This window comes from Haliaeetus albicilla, chromosome 31 (assembly GCF_947461875.1).
Source record: "Haliaeetus albicilla chromosome 31, bHalAlb1.1, whole genome shotgun sequence".
Classification (NCBI taxonomy): Eukaryota; Metazoa; Chordata; class Aves; order Accipitriformes; family Accipitridae; genus Haliaeetus; species Haliaeetus albicilla.
The window spans coordinates 2,668,548-2,691,484 of NC_091513.1; the positions used below are offsets into that span (position 1 = coordinate 2,668,548).

The 22,937-nt window shown below is 52.7% G+C and overlaps 1 protein-coding gene across 1 annotated transcript; it reads right to left on the bottom strand.

Annotated features, from left to right (window-relative positions):
* Positions 1–4,470: 4,470 nt before the first annotated feature.
* On the bottom strand, positions 4,471–17,717 carry LOC138683148 (electroneutral sodium bicarbonate exchanger 1-like; the record flags this gene model as incomplete). Its single annotated transcript, XM_069774666.1, has 22 exons — positions 17,348–17,717; positions 16,482–16,628; positions 15,899–16,034; positions 15,523–15,683; positions 14,406–14,591; positions 14,209–14,297; positions 13,919–14,076; positions 13,453–13,540; positions 12,801–12,947; positions 12,552–12,643; positions 12,042–12,216; positions 11,772–11,905; positions 10,989–11,234; positions 10,778–10,883; positions 9,663–9,824; positions 8,839–8,952; positions 8,339–8,500; positions 7,470–7,721; positions 6,593–6,661; positions 5,877–6,050; positions 5,649–5,777; positions 4,471–4,524 (listed from the first exon to the last, which is right to left on the bottom strand). Coding segments are annotated over exons 1-22 (3,270 nt in total), but the record flags the coding sequence as incomplete, so codon positions are not given.
* Positions 17,718–22,937: the final 5,220 nt, after the last annotated feature.

Consider the following 22,937-nt stretch of genomic DNA (forward strand, 5'->3'; position numbering starts at 1 on the left):
ATCCTGGCACAGAGCGGATGCGCAGATCGGTGGCCGGGGTGTCCAGGGAGGAAATCAGGATTAAGGCTAAAGGCAAGAGGAAGAAGCACACACAAATAGCAAAGATCGGGACTTTATTGGCAGGAGCGGCAGTGCAGGCCAGCTTTAAGACAGCAAGAACTTCACAGGAGAAGTGGACAACCTCGCAGGGGCCGCAGAAAGGCAGGTGTAAAGCCAGAGAGGCTTGCAGTGTACCAAATACGAACGCCAAAGCCCACAAAACTGTGGCAAGGGTGAGGCGCAGCCTCCAGATCATGATGAGGGCATAGCGCGGGGGGCGGCAGATTGCCACGTAGCGAACATGAGACATCACGGCCAGCAGCACGCACGCTGTAAGTGCAAAGATTAAATAAAGATGGATCTGTGCCCCACACCCAGCAACGGAGAGGGTTCTGCCTTGTCCAAGGAGGCTCCTTAGCATACGGGGGACATTGCTGGAGGTGTAGCAGATGTCCCCGATGGAGAAGTGGCAGAGGAAGAAGTACATGGGGCTGTGGAGGCAGTAGTCCAGGCAGATAAGCAGAAAGACAAGTGCGTTTCCCATCAGAGTGGCAGAGCAGAGGGCAGAGAAAAGGCCAAAGAGGCAGCGCTGCAGGGCTGGGGTGCTGCAGAACCCCAGGAGGACGAATTCTGTGACAGTCGTTTCATTCTGCACGCTGTGCTGGAGGTGAGGCAGCACAAACTGCGACCACGGAGTTCTGGAAGCGAAGGAGCAAGGAAAAGGAAACAAAAAGGAGAGTTTTCCTAAGAACGTTGTGTCCTTCTTTACTCTTTACGCTGCAGCTCCCTTCTCCCTGTTTTTCCCTCTGACTCCAGTGAAAGGTGCGTACCACCCTCCCCATGCTGAGCGACGCACATCTGAATTGCAAGCTCCAATCTCTCTGCAAACTTTGAGCAGTTTGACCAATCTCGCACAACTTTGCTGCCTAGCTTGCCCTTGAAGTCCTTCTTTTCCTGGGTTGGGTTTGGGTTTTTTTTGCAGGGGGTGGGGAGGGGCAGGGTGTGGTGTCGCTGTTGGAGAAGATAAGATGATGAAGATTGCAGGTGTCGATTAAGGTGAAGTCAGAACAATTTAAAATAGCTGCTTTGAAGTTAAGTCCATATTAAAAGGAATGCACAGTTCACAGAATAATTCCAGTTTTACCATTAAACCAACCAGCGTTTCCAAGCCACTGCTGTGTCCTCTTTACCTTCGTGAAATGCATTCCTATTGAATCCTGCAGTTGCTTGATCCAACTCCCCTTCCCAGCAGGGAGGCTACTGCAGGCCCGGGAAGGTCAGGCAGAACGTCACCTTGGTTCCTGCTGTGCAGCTGCTCGCCGTTACCAGTTTCGCAGGGTGCTGGTCAAGGTCCCTGGGCATCCCCTGGCACTTGTCTCCACGCGGCTCTCTGGTCTCCAAGATCTTCCGCCACTTCCAGGATATTTCCTCCAGCCAGGATCTTCACCTTTTCCTTCCTGGGTCCCTTTCTTCTCTTCAAGATCCCTTCTTCTTGCTGGGAACCCTTCTTTTTGCCACCACCTCTTCTTTCTGGAACCCCACGCCCCCACTTTTCCCAATCTAAGTTGTCTATGTGAGCAGTACGAGGCCTGATCAGCCTCCGAATTAAGGCTTCTGGCTCCTAGCTCTTTATTAACTGTAGGACTCGGGACATGCCACTTTTGCTTATTCCAGGTGTTACCCAAATTTACAACCAGCCCACGCTGGCTGCGTGTAGCAAGAAGCAGGCTTCTGCTTGACAGCTCAGAATTCAGTTTCAGACATTCACACGCACAGACCTTGCCACACACGTGCACCCCGTCACGTCTTGCCTGGTAACCTTCACAGTTTGAGCCAGTTTTTTGTCTACGGCCGGGCTTCAGAGGCAGGGCATGGCCACAGAAGCGCATCCCCCCCGTCAGTCTGTGACCTGAGCAAGGGAGAGTCAATACTTGTCTGGTGAGCCTCATACCCAGGCAATGTGGGCGATCCCTCTCCTGCGACAGCCCTGGCAAAAGCCACAGCAGGGTGCTCCCTTGCCTCTGCCTAGGTCACTGGGGTTCCCCTGCCTGCCATTGCTCCTTTGTCCTCCTCTGTGTTTGTGGAGATGAACCTTCAACCACACAACCTAACACCTACAACGCCGGGAAAAAGAGAGGCTGCAGAGGGTCCAGCGGGGAAGGTCGCCGATGTAAAATGCTCTTTGTGAGAGGCAGCACACCCAGCTCACCTCCTTGCTCCTGAGCTGCTCTATCGGAAGCACTGCGTGCAGGACGCTCTGCTCAACAGGCTGTGTCTGTCTCTGACTGCCTTGTCCTTGCTACAGCACCGTGTGCTGGGGGAACGCCACGGAGAGCAAGGAGGACGCTCTTTCCCCAGGAGCAACGGAGGGTGCTCAGCCGAGTGCTGCTGCAGGGGCCAAGGTGGAGCAGGCAGGCAGGGAGGGGAAGGCAGGAACGAGGGAGCTGGGAGTAACCGGCCAGTCTGGGAGATGCCCGAGAGGCTCGAGAACCCTGTAAGCACAGGACAAGCTTAGAGGAGGAGGTTCAACGTGAGGCCCTGTGCTTAACCATCCCCTCCAGATCTGGACCTTCTCTGCTTCCCGAGTTACCGTGCAGTTTAACAGCCTGGTGCAGAGATCCTGACTGGGAGATCACTGTACCTCCAGGAGTTAGGGATCCACCTAACAGTTAACCTGAGCGGGTGCAGGTCTGTGCCGCGCTGTACCTACAGCGTGGCCTTCAGGCTGTGTCCCTACACATGTCCCTTGGCCGCAGGATAAACGGAGCTGGTTGACTGTAACAGAGGAGCCTCCAGGCAGCTCCTGCTTGGTACCAGCGATTACGCCACCTGCGCGGCCCTGCCGTTATCTAAAGTACAGCAAGAAGTCCGCGCGTGAACATCCTTTACGCATAGAGTTGTTTTCTTCTAAGAAAAGTTGTATAACACCGTGAATGACCAAAAGGAGGAACTTCTCCACAGGCAGGATCTGTACAGTGTGCCAAGGGAAAATCCATCTGGGGTCTGCCCAATGCTGCATGAACGCAGGGTCCCCAGCGTCTGAAGGGACCTAAGATTTACTTGCTACCTAGATGCCTCTTCTTGCTGCCTGTACGCCTTCTTCCTGGCTACCTCGCCTCCCAAGATCTTGCCCACCCCCCGCCTACTGGGGAGGGGGGGAATGTTAGAGAGACAGCCTCGATGCTGTGCCAGCACTGCTCAGCCATGGCCAAAACACTGCTGTGTTATCAACAGCTTTCTAGCTACCAGTACAGAGCACAGCACTACGAGGGCTGCTGTGGGGTAAAGGAACTCCAACTCAGCCAGACCCAATACAGAAGGGAAGTGGAGGAACAACAGAGGGGGCAGCCCAGGGACACAGAGCCCCAGGTCTCATCTGGCCACTCCTGTGACCATACGGTGTATTCAAAATCAAATACCTGAAGTGCTCCCTTAGATGCAGTTTACAGCCAGGGGACAAGAAGGTGGCAGTTCTGCATTTTGCAGCTTCCAGGCTGATGGCAGAGCCAAAGCAAAAAAAAAAAGAAACCAAACCAAACCAAACCAAGAGAGGTAAAACTGGAGCGCAGGGAGCAAATGCTTTTCTTTCACCTTAGGCCAACTGCTCAGACGCTCTCTATGCTGCCCTGCCACAGAGGGCATCCCTCTCGTACCAGTAAGAGACATAAGAGTGAATTAAAGCCAGGACCCCAAACCAGAACAAAAACCCGGTCGTGATGAAGAAGAAAGTGGAGAATGCATCAAATATAACAGAAAATTATTTTGGACGTTCCCAGTTTACATTTGGAAAAAAGAGAAAAAAAAAAAGAAGAGGAATTAGGTATTAAAAGAGCAGCACTGAATGATAAAGCAGTAGCAGTCCCTCTACCACTACAAACCCACACCCCCACATGCACGTACGCACGCAGACTTAACACCACCAAACTCCCATTGACTGTGACGTTCACCTCAGCTTGCTGGTCTAGAGATACTGAATGCCTGAAGCACACCAAGGATAACTGAAAACGTCTGCATGGCTTTAATGGGAATCCTCCAACTGAAACAAAGCGCTTTCTCCCTCCGTCTCCGTTGGCACATCCCCAAGTCACGCTCTCACTCCTCTCCTTCAAAGTCAAGATTCCTAAACGTGAAAAGCGGGAGTGGGGAAAGGCGAAGGGAAGAGAAAAAGAGGGAGAGCATCATCAGTGGAAGACCTGCCAGCTGCTGCTGATTCAGCCCTGTTCGGGGGACCACCCCAGCAGAGAGGAGCTGGTTTGCATGCCACGGTCCTCACTGCCTGTTCCCAGGGACAGGCCGTTTGCTCAGCCTTGCCGGCCAAAGCGTGGGAAAAGCGTAGGCGTGCGCCGTCGCTTGCAGAGGAGCACGGTCACGTTCACGTGCAATCCTTTACCTTTTTCCTCCCTGGATTCAAAGGGTTTCTGTCTTCAAAGTGAGAGCCTTCCATACGGTCGTTTGTGACATTTCATCCAGGATAATAATCTCAGAAGGATCAGTCCTGCAATAAATATTTTACATAGCAATCCGTGATTATGGGAACTGATGCCACCAAGGGCATTAGCATCAGCAAGAGGAACAGCGGAGCCCCGAGAATCAAAGCTCCGCATAAGCGTGGGAGGTTTTGCTGGATGAGGAGTTTTGGGAGGCAAGCCGGGGAGCCGCAGAGCAACAGCTCTGTGCAAAGGCTCTTGCTGGGGTTTAGCCCCGGTCCGGGTTCCTAAGCCACTGCTGGTACAGATCACGCCTGCAACTCCGCATGTGTAAGCATGAGGATCTCCAGCTACCGTAAAGGCACTGATGATGCAAGCTTTGGGGGTCAAACGCGAGTGCTGCAGCCACTCTGCTTGGGGTCAGAGCCCTGCGATCACCTCCTGCAGCCCTGCCCCCGAATTTGATTTTCCCACCAAGCTGCCTGCTGGTTTCTGTGGGATGCCCCACAAAGAGGCAAGTGGAGAAAACTCTGCCAAACACCTTCAAGCTAATCTTGCCGGGGGTCCTGGCGCTTGGTGGGGCTTTACCTGTCACTGCCTTGCTTTGGGATATCCACGTCACTGGTCTTCCCCACGTTCAGCTGAACTGAACTTGCAGCAGCAGCAGCTTCCATCGCCCTCCTGGACTCCTGATGTTAAAAAGGGACAAATCACGTTCTCTGTCTTTGGTCAAAGTGGAGATAAGCTGAATGCCCAGCACAAACTTAGCAGTCTGCCCTCCCCTTCTGCCCCTTGGCAGCTATAGGTATTAGTGCAGCAGGGGAGAAACCGTTCACTCCAAAGATTTCGGGGCAGGGGGATTGTGTGTTCAAAACACGATTATGAGCAAATCTTGCCAGCAGCAGCAGCAGCAGCAGCATCACCATCTAATAATAATAATCATCATAATGACCTTTGTGAAAAACAACTCGTTTTAAAAATTACACCTGTATTCAACTGTTCAGCTCACTGCTACTTGAGGAAACAAAGGTTACAACGTGGGATCCAGGCTATTGGGATCTATTTCGACTGAGTGCTGATCTTCCCCCAACGTTTCCAGACAAGCTGTAAGAGAAACAGGCAATCTCACAGCCCGACGGAGATGTCCAGCCCCGAGGACCCAGCAAGCCTTACCTCTTCTTCTTCTCCGGCTTCATTTCTGGCATCGTCCAACTTCTTCTTCCTTTCTGGCATAAGGTCATCCAGAAAGCCGAGCTCTCGCTTTGAGAAGCAGAAATCCATCGCTTTCCGGACAAAGACGAGAGCCAAAACCTTCACGAATAAGAGGGAAGATGCGGTGAGCTCAGAGACGATGCCACCTCTCGCTCCAACGCTGCAAACACCCCGCTGCCGAGCGGCGGCAGCTCTTACCATCATGGGAAAGATGATGGCGGCACGGGACACCTTGATGGTCCAGAGCAGGACGAGGCAGGTCAGCTGGATCACCGTGAACAAATGCACCTTTCGCAAGGGCACGTGCCGCAGGTAGATGAAATCCGGCTGGTGTTTCGCCGGCATCCAAAACAGCTTCAAGCGATCAAAGAACTGCAAAATAAAAGGGAAAGGTTGCCACCTTGGGACTGCGGCAAGTTTCTGGCCCTCTCGAGACGTGGAGGCAGTTTGCAGCATCTCGCTTGCCGTCAGAAATCCTGGATCCCACCGCGTTCCTCCTGGGAGCAGCACCCGTTTTCCCTTCGCTCCATCTATCAACCGGCTTGCCCCTGAGAGCTGCCCACCAAACGGCAACTATTCCATGCCATTCCATTATTAGCATTTCTTGGCCCACTGAATCCCCCAGCGAGGATTTCCACCAGTGGTAGAAACTGCCTTCCCTTTGCACTGAATTCCCCCGCTTTCACGTAACCAAACACTGACCGGCCCTAAACCCTGAAACAGAGAGCGCTGAACTTGCCTGGTCCTCCCAGCCCTATATACCTCCTGTGCCTCCACCAATCTTTTTCTTACACAAAAGAGTTTCATTGCTTGCTCTGCGAGAAGTTCTTCCCATGCCACTGCTTTTTTCCCTGCTGCTACGGAGACAAAATACCAGGGAGCCGACATGCTGCACGCTGTAAAAGAGTCCGTACCTGAATTCCTCTGAGCGACGACACACCCATGTAGAGAAAGACACCATAAAGCACAGGCATTGGTATAAACTGGGGGGAAAAAGAAAAAAAAAAAAAAAAGAATGCAATCGTTTCTTTTTCTATATTGCATTTTCAGTATTACCACCCTCTTCCGCAGGCACTGCCTAAAATTGCTTGAAGCTTTCCAGCTTCCGTTCAGGCTTAGAGATGGGTCAGATTTTAACCATTAAAGATTTTGTGCGCACGAGTGAGCTAAGGCTCTGCTTTAGGCTGAACTTGGGAGTTACCTCTCCTCAGAATAATCCTATTTTCCAGAAAGGTTGGAGGAAAATAGGCGATTTCACCCGTGCTACCCTATGCCGCATTCTGTGGCGGTAGAAAAACACTTCTGCCTATTCTTGGGGCAACAGGCAAAGGCCACAGGCCTCCTTTTAGCCTAGAGACGAGATTACTTTGTGGGAGGAACGTGCAAGGAAGCCCACGGGGATGACCTCAGTCTGTTTAGCTCCTGGGAACGGCTGCTCCGGGGCGTCTGGGGAGCAAATTGCAGCCAGTAACGGGCTGCCTGTTTGAAAGAGAGCAGATGTGCTGGTCTGAATATGCTCAACTGTAACCCATAAACATGGGCGGGCCTGAAAGGCACCCGAAAATTCAAGCAGTTGCGTTGCTCGCTCGCCTCGAGCACACCAAACGGGGGCCTGAAGGGCTGCAAAGCCTAACGGAGGCTGGTTCCCACCGTGGGTCAAGCCCCAAGGGTTGGGATCACCTCCTCCTCCTCCGCTCCACAACTAACTACTCAGGCCTGCAGAGAGGGGACTGTTTTTCGGTAACCTCCAACAAGCTCGCGGTTGTTGGGTGGTTTGCATTTTCCTCTCACCTTTAACACGGAAGTGAAGAAGACGGAGCAGCCCATGAGCACAAAGATCAGCAAGCCAGTGACTCTCTGCTCTCGTATCCCCAGAAACTTGGGTTGTTCTCCTGGAGCTGAGCAGTCAGACTCTACTTTGAGGCTATTCACGTGGGTGATGGACAGGACGGTCGCAGCCACAAACCAGGGCAGCCCCATCACAGAGCACACCCCGAGCATCACGGCCACCACGAAAAGGTCCAGGTGGTACCCGCATCCTTTCTGCAGGCAGGAAAACAAGAAACAGAGCATCCCATAGCACAAGAGCAAGGAGAACGTCGCAAGTCAGACTCAAACCCTGCTCGAGCACAAGTCAACTTCTTCAGAATTTAAAACAAGAAATGGAAACGAGTAAGGGTGTATGCAGGCTTTGCACAAGCACCTGGCGTGAAAATCTGGCAGGAGTTCAGACACAAGGGATATGGGGAGCTTGTGCGATACATACTTCTCCAAAAAAAGAACCCCACAACCCAAAACCACCCAACCATTTTTTTCACTCACAAAGAAAATTCTACCACTTGCAAGGAAGGTGTGACTCTGAGTTATCCCTGGCAGCGCATCAAAACAATTCATTCCCCGCACCTGCTGCTGCTGCCATTTTAAAACAAAAACGCGCTTCTGTATTGCTCCAAGATTAATTTGCTCCTCCAAAAGGTTGCTCATCTGAACTGCCCTGTCACTTGCTCCCTGCATCATCGTTAATCCAGGAGAGCACCCTGCCACGCAGCCTGACCTTGTCCCAAACCAATGCCTTCAGAAAGCATCGGGAATAAGAGCTTCTCCCCAGACCTGCGGCCCAGAAGGGGCTGGGGCTGGCGTCATCTCTCACAGGCCCTTACCTTCAGCTTGTGCTCCTTCCTGTTCACAATAACGGCACTGATCTGCTGGTCCATGAATATCAAGATGGTGCAGAGCAGAGCTGGGACGAGCGCAGCCAACACCGTCCACCAAGGGTTGGGTCCTATGGGGTTGATGAACCACCCGCGGTCGTCTCTGGTAGGCTGCAACAAAGCCCACACATCAGCATCGTCTCCCAGCCCAGGCACTCCACTGGCTTTCATTTTCCCCTCCCTCCCTGTGTCAGAGCACCTCCCAGCCCTGGCTTCATGTCCCCCTCTCCCGTGGGCTTCAGCAGTGCCAGTCTCCTCTTTGCAAGCACCTCTAGATACTTCTCCTGTAGGTATCTAGTTTTGGGGCCATCTTCTCCTTTCCAGGAGGAAGCAAGGCACTTGGAGGTGGAAGAGGAGATGGTCACACCACCAGCATCTCCTCCAGACTCAGCCCTGCCCTGCCCCGGCATCACCTTGTGGCACCCCCACCTGCCAAAACACCCCATTACCTTGAACGCATGGGGGACCTGGAGCTTCGGCGATGGGATCCCAACCACAAAGTCAAGGAGCACCATGATGACGATGGTGAGGAAAACAGCAAAGTCGCTCACTGTGGACCGTACCTGGGGCAAGGAACCAGAGGTGAAAGGGGCATGGCAAACAGGGCCGTAACGTGAGATGCAAGAGTTGCAGACATCCACAACATTAAGGCTGGTTAACCAAATCCCACCACCCCTCTGAGCACGTGCAGCCTGATCCCTTGCTTAGATACTGTTGCTGTGTTTGTCCCTGTGAGATCTGGTGTCAGACAATAAAAAAAGCTTAATTAGGCGGACAAGGGTTGGTTTAAGTCAAAACCTAAAAATAATAATAATAATATTAAAAATAAGAAAACAGATGCCTGCCACTACAGCTACACTCACAGCTACAATGGCAACAAGGCACCGAGGCATCCTTTAGTCCTCAAAAGGAAGCTCCTCATTTGACTCTACTTTCCGCTCGAGCACATAATGCACAGAAGGTAAGGAAAAAAAACCCCAAAACTTTGGGAAACCTGACTTCCTACTACCTGAGGAGGAAAAAAAAAAAATCAAAAAAATCAAACCCCAAAAATGTTCAGTCTGGGGCAGGTCATGAGGCAGGTGGGAAATGCTACGATGATTTTGCACTCATGGAAATGAGTGCGGGACATCCAAGCTCTTGGAGAGCTTGGCCTGCAAAGGCCAACGTTTCCCAGCTTGACCAAGGCGGGGCAAATACTGCTTAGTGCTCCAGGAAAGCCATTTTGGGAAACGAGTGTGGAGATGGACGCTGGCCACCATCTTCTGCTTACTCTGGTTGGAAAGTAGTGGCTGGTTTTAAACTTCTTCAAGAAGCTTGACAGGGCAAAGGTGGCGAAGAAGAGGATGCAGCACCAGAGGAACACGTCAGGCGTGTAGGGGCCGTCGCGTCCACAGGCAGGTCCTTGAAACTCCCCACGCAAATACCGACATTCCTGGAGAAACAGAGCGTCAGGACACAAAGGCAGTGCACGTGCGGCAGGGAAACCTCGCATAGCTAGGGGGTTTTGAGGATCTTGGTCCAAGATCCACGACCCTGTAACTGCTCCTGCCAATGATATTTAATTTATTATATGAGCTCCTGCTCATTATATTTAATGAGCAGCAGCAGCAGCTGAACAAGTGACACATCGAACTACAGAGCGGAGAAATGAGATGTGAGGGGACACCATACCACACACCCTCGGCACGTCCTCTGCCTGCCATTTGAGCAATCGTGGCTAGAGAAGACACCAGAGGGAAGAGGAAACACTGGAAACTCTTGGGGATAGAGAGAGAGGGAAGAGGGAAGGAGGGCTAAAGACAACCATGGTAGGAAAGGAGGAGAAGAGACAAATCGTCCCGTCCCAGGGGAGGGCTCGCAGAACCTGGCCAAGAGGGCATGAAGGCCACCATAAGAGCCTGCCGCCCTAGGCCCGGGCTCTGCTTCCAGCAACAACAGCCTGAGAGGCTGCTCAGACATGCAAATTTATGCATGCACCTACAGACAGCACTGAACGAGAAAGCAAGGCCTGGAGTTACTAGGAACCCATTAAGGAGACCAATTACTATCTTTCAAGCATGAACTTAAGTCCTACAACTTCTACAATAATCAAACCACCCACTACTTAACCTTCCTCCCAGTCAGAAATACTGTCCTGCAACAGGCCTGAGGGGGACGCTTGCTACCCACAACGTTGGGGACCAGGTAGACTGGGACAAGGTGGACTCTCCTCCCCAGGACCAAGCGGGTTAAAACCACACGCTAGATTTAAGCAAGGACTTTTCCGAGCAGCACTAGCACAGTTTGAAGCCCATCATTCCCTGAAGGGCTCTGACTTCTGCACCATGCAAATGCCCCTGGACCCCATGGCCGCGGCGCGAGGAAGCAGTGGCTCGGGGCACTTACGGTCACCGTGAGGTTTTCCCAGGCGATGCCAGACACGTTGATCTTGTTGCTCGCCCAGAAACGCAGCGTTTCGTTGCTGGGATGGGTCGGTGCCTCACACTTACAGCTGGCAGGAGAGAAGCCAAGACAGGGGTAAGGGAAAGGCGATGGAGGTGCAGCCCGGAGCTCCTGCCAAGGGGCAGCAGCTTTCTCAGGGGGAAAAAAAACCCACTAGTAGCTGGTGAGGAAGTCCAGCTTGCTGTGCATGTGCACAGGGTAGGTGTCTCGCAGGTGACTCAGCTTCTCCAGAGCCTCGTAGATGAAGATGATGCAGATGAGGGAGGCAAAGGCTTCTTCCGTGAAGCGGGTGACGTAGCACACCAAACAGCTGGCGTCGGTGGCCACCAGCACTATGCACAAGAAGGCGGTCCACAGCCCAATGCACGCCCGCAGAGACAGATAGGAGAGCGTGTACTCCCTGGGAAAGCAAAATGAAACAAAGGCTGGAAAGGCCAGCAAGAGGCCCTGAGCCATGCCTGCCTTCGGGGAAAGCGGGGAGCAATTTTGGAGCGTGTCAAGGCTGCGGATGGGAAATGCAGTTTCCACGTACTACTACAGAGAGCCTCGGGGCTGTGGTGCAGGGGGTAGACCCACAGGAGGAGAGGCCAATTATTTAGTTACCACTGTTTAACAAGGATCTTGTGTTAACACCTTGGAGGCTGCTTGAGGTCAGGTCCCTCTTGGGCCAGGTGGTGTTCTCCCACATCACCCTGACGCCCTAACACTGAAACCAGCTGGGTTTGCACCCAGTCACCTGCTGCCAGCAAGCTGGGGCTTAATAATAAACCTTATGGCAACAAGGGTGGTTTATCTCCCACCAAAGCCATCGCAACAAAAGGACTGTCACTAAAATCTAGCAACTACCCCTAAGAAAAAGAAAAGAAAAGCATCTTTTCTCCATCACTGCCCCCTTCTGAAGGCTCTCACAGCACCCAGCTGCGGCAGCCAGCCTTACTTGCAGAACTTGTAGAGGATCTTCTCAAACACGAGGACGGGTCCGGTGCTGCCGAGGATGGTGAGAGGTTGGCCGGCAAAGAGGCAATACACCACGCCGGCCATGGACGCGCCCAGCAGCGACTCCATGGCACTCTGTCCGGGGAAGAGAGGCAGCCGTGAGTAAATAAAGCGTTAGGGAGAAACAAAAACCAAAGCCAATTCACTGCAGCAAGGACTTTGGCCTGAGTTTGATCCTCCCCCATGCCCCCCAACAGAGAGAGGTGCTCACTATGTGGCCATTGGTCGCCTCCCCCAGCAGTCCCCCAAAGGTGATGACAGGGGACATGCAGGCACAGTAGAGGAAGAGGAAGGACGCCAGGCACTGCAGGCTCAGACCATCCCGGAAGTCGCTCCAGAACCACGGGGCTTTCCGCTTCACGTCCAGGCTCAAACCTCCAAAGAGCCTGCAGGAAGGAAAAAGAAGAGAGTCTGTTCTCTTGGAGGAACACGTTGACTTTGCTTTGCTGCAGAAGGGCAATCACAAGCACAGAGTAACTTTCGTGGCTAAAAAGAAGCACCCTCCTTCATCCCAAATCAAGGAAACCTGCATGCAATGGTGATGGCTGGGGCTGAGCCCAGCCGCCCAGATCTCCCCCCTGCCCAGCCCAGGGGACCAAGCTGGCAATGTGGAGCCCCTTCACTGAACCAGCTAACCCCAAAGACCTGCTAGAAGGGAAGGTGCCTGCTCAGATTTGAGAGGCAAACAGAAGAAAAAAACCCAAACTGTTAAAGCTCCCACCTTCCCGTCCGCTGCAGTTCAGGGCCACTGTGTTTCTCCAGCATGCTGTGAGAAGCACTGTCATCAAGAGCTCCTGGCATCTTCCTTTTTTCCTGTTAAAATGGAAGTAAGATAAAGCTATGGACTTGTAACCACTGGCTTGTTTTGCGTCTGGTCTGGCTCTGTGACTGTGTCAGAGTGGGACCTTGTGAATTTGGGCCCCTGAACAGCATCCCCAGCCGTCCTGCCCGTCCCCCTCGCGCCTCCCACCTGCGAAGGGACGTTTTTCGGGGGCTCGATTCGGATCGATGGATCCCACTCTCCTGGCGGCAAGACCGTGACCTGATCCAGAAACTCGTCGATGCCAGCCACGAGGTCAGCCTCGTTCTCGGCTTTATAGGCAACGTCACGGAAAACCTGCCAATAGAAGACAACCTGGTGAGAGGACAACCCAGCTCGGATGTCCTAACCAGTGCAATAAGCTCTTGGCTAAACGCAAGGCTTTCTCCCCAAAATTTCCTGCTGGAAAGGGCAGGAAATATTCCCCCAAAAGGAAAAATCTGTGCATCGGGGCATTTGTAATCATCTCCCCCACGAGGCCCCCGTCCCCCATGGCACACCATACCCTTCTGCTTAAAGAGCAAGAGAAGTTTTACTGGCCCTGGCAATGCCACCACTGGGGACAGCGTGCTGGGGAACCCGGCGAGAAGGATGAGGTGCAGGATGCACCCCGGGTGGGATTTCAGCCTCCAGGATGTGGGGTGATGCAAAGCTGCGTGTTTGCTTTGGGGTGAGAAAGAGGGCTGGGCTATTTGGAGAGCTGCGGGCAGCTGGGACAGCAAATCCTCTTCCTCACTACTTCAGAGACAGGGAGAGCTGAAGAAAGGCAAAAATGACCCGGAGCTATCTCATCTTGTCGCACCTCATCCGTCATGATAGTGGCCATGGACCTGCCGATCTCATGGTACTGATGGGCTTTTCCTTCTGGTCCAAGCAAAACAAACAGGAACCTGGGCAAGAAAAACAAAATGAGAGAGAGAAGAAGGTGTCCTTGCTCCAAGAGCACCCAAGGAAAGCCCTGGCAGCTCCCAGCCCAGAGCGTGGCTCAAGACGGGACACGTAGGCTCAGCGACGCCGCGATGAATTTGAAATTCTTCAAAACCGACGGCAAATTTAATTTGGGGGCCAACTTTCATTACAATTGGCCAATGGGTTTAAAAGCTACAGCAGGGAATGGAGAAACGAAGGCGAGGAGATGTGGGTGGGGGAAACGCGCTTGCTCCCCCTCCCACTAGCCTTGTTCCCTTGGGACACCAAACTGATGCCTGCAACTTGATGTTTGGTTGGGTGTCTTTTTTACGGAAAAAATTTGCGCTTCTCATTCGCACCTTGTTGGGATGGGAACTTCCGTCATGCCTGAGAGGAGGACAGCCAGGCTCAGGCGGACAAATGCCACGATGGGCTGGTGAAGGAAATCCAGCTCTCCTACGAGCACGTTGGATGCTTCAGCCCCGGTGGGGATTTTCTTCATGAAGTGCAGCTCCGCCTGGGCACGACAAGCGATTTTCAGGCAATTACCCCAAAAGCAAAGCCCACAGCACTCTGCAGCACACTCTGCAGCCAAGTTTGCAAGAGCAAATCTGGCCCTAAAGGCGTAAGAAAGCTACGAGTGTCTCACCTTGCTTAAATCCATTGCTCCGCTCTCAGGGTTCACCCCATCTTTAGCTTCCGCAGCGGTGGGAGAAGGACAAGGGGTGATTGTTTGGGCTGGTAGGAAAAAGAAAGACACTCAGAAAGATGGACAAGGAGCAACTGGGACGCTTCTCCTTTGCCCGGACAAGTCTAATGGGGCCACAGCCCTGCAGAAACCCTCACCTGGCTTGTAGAGGAGGTGCAGGTCTGACTGCCTCTTGCTCACATCAGCAAACGAGCAGACAGCGGGGAGAAGGGTGGTTGTCTTCTCGTTCTGATGGTGGTGCTTCCTCAAAAGGACTTCTCGAACTCGCGCCCGCGTGTGCTCGTCAAACTCCGTGGACTGTTCTTGCTGGGCCAGGATCATATCTGAGGTTGGCAAAGGGAAACAAAGCCATCAGAGCAGAAACCCCAACAAGTCCCGACCCCCAAAGCCCCCAGGGAAGGCTGTGCCACACAGGCTGTACCCTAATGCCGGCTCAGCCTTGCATAGCAAGGCTTTTTAATAATGTTCAGCCTTTGCAGCGAAAACGAGAATTTTCTTTTGCTAAGAAACATCACCCAAGTGCTTATTCATCATTCCGCTAAGATAAATATTTCCCATTCTAAAGAACGCAATTTTCTTGCCCGACCTGGCCTTTCTGACTCTACACGTTTACCCAAATTATAAGCAATCTATAGCACAGACGTTCCCAGAGTTTCCCGTGCTGATCGAGTGCAATTTGCCGAGCCCAGGGAGAAACGTGCTAAGAACGGCTCCGACTTCTCCAGCCCTTGAAAGGGCTGAATGGAGACCTGCCGCCAGTCAAAGATAACTTCTCCAAAGCGGCTTTTGCAATTAACTTCAAGTATCTTCCCCACAGAAATACACTGCTTGGTCATCGCCAGATAAACTCTGCCTTAAAACTCTTAAAAGCTGGATGTTAAGGCAAAAGTAAAAAAAAGAATGCGAGGAAACAGCTTGTAAGAAATAGTTCCTTTAAGGAGGTTCAGCTCTTACGCAGACTCCGTATTTCTAAGAGCAGCCTGCTAAGCCCTGACACACGCTCCTTTTTGGCTGCAGAATATTCTCTAGTGGCTTCTCCAACCCCACAGACTGCTTTCAAAAGGACCCCGTATTGGAATAAAAAAACGGTGCGATGTTGCACGCCCAGTCTACATCCAAAAACAGCTCATGAGAAAAACACAGTGGCACTTCTGGAAAAGGACGTGCCATTGGGGCAGGGTTTGATTTGGGAGTGAAGAGCACCGTGGCGAGCTGAGCTCGGCTGTTCCCGGAGGGATGCAGCGCCCACGGTACCTGCAATCTCTTCGATGCTGTTGGCACAAATGTCCAGCAGCACCGACCCCTTGCTGATGCAGCTCCTCAGCTCGGAGAGGCTGTGCAAGGACAGCGTGCCAACGTAGGGCTTGCTCCAGCGCTCGCCGCCGTCTTCCACGTCCTCCTCAAACTTCAGCCACCTGCGGACATCGGGTGCGATCAGCCCCATTGCAAGAAAACAGCCCCAGCTCTGCAACCCCTTTGACAGAGCCACGGGGTGGCAAGAGGACAAGGCTCCTCGTGCCGCCACCTGCAGCTGCAAAAGCTTCGCGTCCTGGAGAGGAGAAAGCAGAGCCCACGGGCGCTGCCGGTGCGGGGACTCCTCTCCCACCGCAGCCAAGCAGCGGGGATTTACCTTGCCGTTTCCTTCCACTCGGCATCTCGGCCCTCTTTTACGCAGATCTCATCCAGCTCGGAGAACAAGTGGTGAGGGACGTGCTGCTCGTCCTCCTTGGTCCTGAGAATGAACTGCACCCGCTGGGACGGGGAGCCTGGGGGCAGAAGGCAAAGACCCATCCCGTTACCGCGCCTGAACACAGCTCGTCACGCTCACGTGCAAAGTGGCCATCAGCACCAGTGCAGCCATAAACACTGGGCTGGCCCCTCTCCCCTGCGTCTGTCTGGGCTTGCACACAGCCGTGGAGAAGGAGAAGCATCTAGTCCACCTCTGCATAAGGATGGGCTGCTTTCCTTCCCCACATTGCCATTTTTAAAGCCAGGATCCCTCTAAGGAAGACGAGCCTAAACCCATTAGGCATTTAACTGCATTAAAAAAAAAAAAAAAAAAAAAAAAGTAAAACTTAGGAAAAAGAGGGCGTTGCACAATAAGGCCACTACTTTCCCTCGGAAGAACAGCAACTCACTCAAACTAGCCACGGGGACCTGCTTGCAGAAGGCCCCAGCGCCCACGCTGCCCCCAGGAGTTTAGCGAATGCCGCGGTGGGACTTACAGTGGTAGCCCTGCTCCGTCGGGGCAGAGTCCTTCTCCCGTTCCCCTTCCCGATGCTTCTGGCTGTGGCGTCGGTGATGCCGGTGGCTCTGCCTAACCAGTGGCATCCGCGCGCCCACGTACAGGGTCCGGTGGCCTGCGAAAAAGCAGCGTTTTTTGCAGCACTCTCGGCATTGCGGCAATGGTTGAGGTGGCCGGTGCCTTGCTAAGCCACGGTTAAATCCCAGGAGCAACGCCAGCTTCCCTTAATGTTATTTTCACTGGACCTCCTTTTTTCCAAGCCTATTTTACTCGAGCTTTGCAACAGCACAGCAACAACAAGTGTTGGCTCCGGGTCATCTAAAAGTGCCCCCAGAGTATCGGACCTCTTCTCAAATTCCAGCTTCGGCTGGACAACACTCAGACTTGCTCATTAAGCAGCAACACAAGCTAATTCTTTTCAAAATCGCTGTATGGCACGAGGCGACAAGAGACGATCAAATCAGTCCCATCGTAATGAACTCCAGAACAGAAAAAGAAAATCACAGCCCCGCATCTGCAGCCCTGAAATGATTCTCCTGACATGATTCTCCTGACCTCTCCAAGCCAGGAGCAGCCTCTGCGAGAAAAAAAGCCGTGAATTATCGAGCCCCATGGCTACAACTCACACCGTGGCCTCCCGGGGGGCTTCTTCCCTCCGTTTAAAAAGCCGTAATAGTAAAAAACGTGACAATAACTGTGCTGCTTTATTGAGAAGCGCGGCACGTTTTGCTGCACATGATGTGACACCCAACAAGGCACACAGGAGAGACTTTGTGCAATGGGAAAACGCACTGGGCTGGTGGCTCCTCTACCAGGATCTCAGCAGAGACTCACCTTCCAACTCCTCCTTCTCATAGCGAACACTGACAGCGTTGCTCCTTCTTCCCCGGTCAATCACTGCCTCCTCGTCATGTCTCTGTTTAGCAACGACAAGAAGGGAAAAGTTGGGGCTGGGGGTGGAGAGCTCCCTTACGTCCTCCCAGCCATCATCCACCCCTGCGTCCACGCGAGTCCACGAGCCATCACGCCTCTGCGTGCCTCCTCCTCCTTCAGGCACAGCCCTAAAACCACGGACTTGTAGGAGGTTTTTCTTCCCATACGCAAATAAAACAGCCCATAACATCACCTGTACTGTATACCACGAGAGTCTGGACGTATTTAATACAGCAGGAGAGGGATGAGTGTTTCAGACCAAACAAACCCACCTCCTGCTTTGATCTTGAGGTTCCTGTCTAAAAAAGTGATTTCCAAACTGGAAAAAAAAAAACCAACCCACAAAACTGCACTTTTGAGCCCCGGCCGTGCTACCTGTAACTCTTCCAGAAGTGTCATTTTGTAACCCCCGTTGGGGTTCATCCTCACGTCAGTCACTGGGTTTTGGGGACAACTGAACCTCCAGGTCAGTCAGGGGGCCCGATTCCCCAGGGACTGATGGAGTAGCCCTCACGGGAGGAGCTAAGTGGCACCCAGTGTGCACCAACTCCAGAGACACAATAGGGACCATTATGAAATCACAAGCTATGATGCGGATCCAGGCAGCTACTTAAAGCCACGCACCCCTAGACCCTTCCCGCTTGGAAAACTTAGTGCCTGGGGAGAAGCCAGCTCTGCTTTGAGCAAAAACTCTCCAGAACAGAGAAACTTCCTGCATGAGAGGTATCAGGCTCAAAAGTGTGCAGAAGGAAAACCCTTCACAGGCTCGTTCGCCCTCCTGAGAAGCAAAGCCCATTAGCAGCAGCATGTTTTCTCTCTTTTTCTTTCTAACAGTAGAGCTGAAGCTCTAGCATCCTGAGGATAACAGGAGGTACAAATACGGTAGGGAAAAAGAATATCTTACTGGATCAATGGGTAGATTCAGAAAAAAACCCTGCTACACAGTAGTTTATCCTGACTGCTAGCTAGAACCGAGAGACTGCTTTCTCCACCTGGTTCCGGTGGAACGTACTACCCGTCTAGGACGGCTGCATCTGAGGAACAAGAATTAGTTATCTGCAATACAAGGAATAACAATGAGTCATTTTGTGTCATGATATTCATCAGACTGCACAGAGAAACAAGAGACAAATGCATTTGAATAACCATGTCTTGTGTTACGTTTTAACCACTTAACATTCCATGAGAAATACCCCAAGAGCTCAAGAAGAAAGAGCAGAAAGACAGGAGACAGGTGAAAGCCTAGAGCACCAGCTAGACGGAATGAAAGACCCTCTTCCTTCTCTGAAGCTTCAGCAAGGCTTCCTTCACCTGCTTGTTCCTCCGACTGTAAATGACGGGGTTCAAACTGGGGCTGACGAGACTGCAGAAAAGGGAAAGAACTTTCTCCCTCCCAGAGGAGTTACCGCTCCCGGGCCCCGCGTACATGAAGATGGCGTTTCCATAAAAGACACCCACCACGGTCGGGTGGGAGCCACACGTGGACAAGGTTTCGTGCCATCCTGGCACAGAGCGGATGCGCAGATCGGTGGCCGGGGTGTCCAGGGAGGAAATCAGGATTAAGGCTAAAGGCAAGAGGAAGAAGCACACACAAATAGCAAAGATCAGGACTTTATTGGCAGGAGCGGCAGTGCAGGCCAGCTTTAAGACAGCAAGAACTTCACAGGAGAAGTGGACAACCTCGCAGGGGCCGCAGAAAGGCAGGTGTAAAGCCAGAGAGGCTTGCAGTGTACCAAATACGAACGCCAAAGCCCACAAAACTGTGGCAAGGGTGAGGCGCAGCCTCCAGATCATGATGAGGGCATAGCGCGGGGGGCGGCAGATTGCCACGTAGCGAACATGAGACATCACGGCCAGCAGCACGCACGCTGTAAGTGCAAAGATTAAATAAAGATGGATCTGTGCCCCACACCCAGCAACGGAGAGGGTTCTGCCTTGTCCAAGGAGGCTCCTTAGCATACGGGGGACATTGCTGGAGGTGTAGCAGATGTCCCCGATGGAGAAGTGGCAGAGGAAGAAGTACATGGGGCTGTGGAGGCAGTAGTCCAGGCAGATAAGCAGAAAGACAAGTGCGTTTCCCATCAGAGTGGCAGAGCAGAGGGCAGAGAAAAGGCCAAAGAGGCAGCGCTGCAGGGCTGGGGTGCTGCAGAACCCCAGGAGGACGAATTCTGTGACAGTCGTTTCATTCTGCACGCTGTGCTGGAGGTGAGGCAGCACAAACTGCGACCACGGAGGTCTGGAAGCGAAGGAGCAAGGAAAAGGAAACAAAAAGGAGAGTTTTCCTAAGAATGTTGTGTCCTTCTTTACTCTTTACGCTGCAGCTCCCTTCTCCCTGTTTTTCCCTCTGACTCCAGTGAAAGGTGCGTACCACCCTCCCCATGCTGAGCGACGCACATCTGAATTGCAAGCTCCAATCTCTCTGCAAACTTTGAGCAGTTTGACCAATCTCGCACAACTTTGCTGCCTAGCTTGCCCTTGAAGTCCTTCTTTTCCTGGGTTGGGTTTGGGTTTTTTTTGCAGGGGGTGGGGAGGGGCAGGGTGTGGTGTCGCTGTTGGAGAAGATAAGATGATGAAGATTGCAGGTGTCGATTAAGGTGAAGTCAGAACAATTTAAAATAGCTGCTTTGAAGTTAAGTCCATATTAAAAGGAATGCACAGTTCACAGAATAATTCCAGTTTTACCATTAAACCAACCAGCGTTTCCAAGCCACTGCTGTGTCCTCTTTACCTTCGTGAAATGCATTCCTATTGAATCCTGCAGTTGCTTGATCCAACTCCCCTTCCCAGCAGGGAGGCTACTGCAGGCCCGGGAAGGTCAGGCAGAACGTCACCTTGGTTCCTGCTGTGCAGCTGCTCGCCGTTACCAGTTTCGCAGGGTGCTGGTCAAGGTCCCTGGGCATCCCCTGGCACTTGTCTCCACGCGGCTCTCTGGTCTCCAAGATCTTCCGCCACTTCCAGGATATTTCCTCCAGCCAGGATCTTCACCTTTTCCTTCCTGGGTCCCTTTCTTCTCTTCAAGATCCCTTCTTCTTGCTGGGAACCCTTCTTTTTGCCACCACCTCTTCTTTCTGGAACCCCACGCCCCCACTTTTCCCAATCTAAGTTGTCTATGTGAGCAGTACGAGGCCTGATCAGCCTCCGAATTAAGGCTTCTGGCTCCTAGCTCTGTATTAACTGTAGGATTCGGGACATGCCACTTTTGCTTATTCCAGGTGTTACCCAAATTTACAACCAGCCCACGCTGGCTGCGTGTAGCAAGAAGCAGGCTTCTGCTTGACAGCTCAGAATTCAGTTTCAGACATTCACACGCACAGACCTTGCCACACACGTGCACCCCGTCACGTCTTGCCTGGTAACCTTCACAGTTTGAGCCAGTTTTTTGTCTACGGCCGGGCTTCAGAGGCAGGGCATGGCCACAGAAGCGCATCCCCCCCGTCAGTCTGTGAGCTGAGCAAGGGAGACTCAATACTTGTCTGGTGAGCCTCATACCCAGGCAATGTGGGCGATCCCTCTCCTGCGACAGCCCTGGCAAAAGCCACAGCAGGGTGCTCCCTTGCCTCTGCCTAGGTCACTGGGGTTCCCCTGCCTGCCATTGCTCCTTTGTCCTCCTCTGTGTTTGTGGAGATGAACCTTTAACCACACAACCTAACACCTACAACGCCGGGAAAAAGAGAGGCTGCAGAGGGTCCAGCGGGGAAGGTCGCCGATGTACAATGCTCTTTGTGAGAGGCAGCACACCCAGCTCACCTCCTTGCTCCTGAGCTGCTCTATCGGAAGCACTGCGTGCAGGACGCTCTGCTCAACAGGCTGTGTCTGTCTCTGACTGCCTTGTCCTTGCTACAGCACCGTGTGCTGGGGGAACGCCACGGAGAGCAAGGAGGACGCTCTTTCCCCAGGAGCAACGGAGGGTGCTCAGCCGAGTGCTGCTGCAGGGGCCAAGGTGGAGCAGGCAGGCAGGGAGGGGAAGGCAGGAACGAGGGAGCTGGGAGTAACCGGCCAGTCTGGGAGATGCCCGAGAGGCTCGAGAACCCTGTAAGCACAGGACAAGCTTAGAGGAGGAGGTTCAACGTGAGGCCCTGTGCTTAACCATCCCCTCCAGATCTGGACCTTCTCTGCTTCCCGAGTTACCGTGCAGTTTAACAGCCTGGTGCAGAGATCCTGACTGGGAGATCACTGTACCTCCAGGAGTTAGGGATCCACCTAACAGTTAACCTGAGCGGGTGCAGGTCTGTGCCGCGCTGTACCTACAGCGTGGCCTTCAGGCTGTGTCCCTACACATGTCCCTTGGCCGCAGGATAAACGGAGCTCGTTGACTGTAACAGAGGAGCCTCCAGGCAGCTCCTGCTTGGTACCAGCGATTACGCCACCTGCGCGGCCCTGCCGTTATCTAAAGTACAGCAAGAAGTCCGCGCGTGAACATCCTTTACGCATAGAGTTGTTTTCTTCTAAGAAAAGTTGTATAACACCGTGAATGACCAAAAGGAGGAACTTCTCCACAGGCAGGATCTGTACAGTGTGCCAAGGGAAAATCCATCTGGGGTCTGCCCAATGCTGCATGAACGCAGGGTCCCCAGCATCTGAAGGGACCTAAGATTTACTTGCTACCTAGATGCCTCTTCTTGCTGCCTGTACGCCTTCTTCCTGGCTACGTCGCCTCCCAAGATCTTGCCCACCCCCCGCCTACTGGGGAGGGGGGGAACATTAGAGAGACAGCCTCGATGCTGTGCCAGCACTGCTCAGCCATGGCCAAAACACTGCTGTGTTATCAACAGCTTTCTAGCTACCAGTACAGAGCACAGCACTACGAGGGCTGCTGTGGGGTAAAGGAACTCCAACTCAGCCAGACCCAATACAGAAGGGAAGTGGAGGAACAACAGAGGGGGCAGCCCAGGGACACAGAGCCCCAGGTCTCATCTGGCCACTCCTGTGACCATACGGTGTATTCAAAATCAAATACCTGAAGTGCTCCCTTAGATGCAGTTTACAGCCAGGGGACAAGAAGGTGGCAGTTCTGCATTTTGCAGCTTCCAGGCTGATGGCAGAGCCAAAGCAAAAAAAAAAAGAAACCAAACCAAACCAAACCAAGAGAGGTAAAACTGGAGCGCAGGGAGCAAATGCTTTTCTTTCACCTTAGGCCAACTGCTCAGACGCTCTCTATGCTGCCCTGCCACAGAGGGCATCCCTCTCGTACCAGTAAGAGACATAAGAGTGAATTAAAGCCAGGACCCCAAACCAGAACAAAAACCCGGTCGTGATGAAGAAGAAAGTGGAGAATGCATCAAATATAACAGAAAATTATTTTGGACGTTCCCAGTTTACATTTGGAAAAAAGAGAAAAAAAAAAAGAAGAGGAATTAGGTATTAAAAGAGCAGCACTGAATGATAAAGCAGTAGCAGTCCCTCTACCACTACAAACCCACACCCCCACATGCACGTACGCACGCAGACTTAACACCACCAAACTCCCATTGACTGTGACGTTCACCTCAGC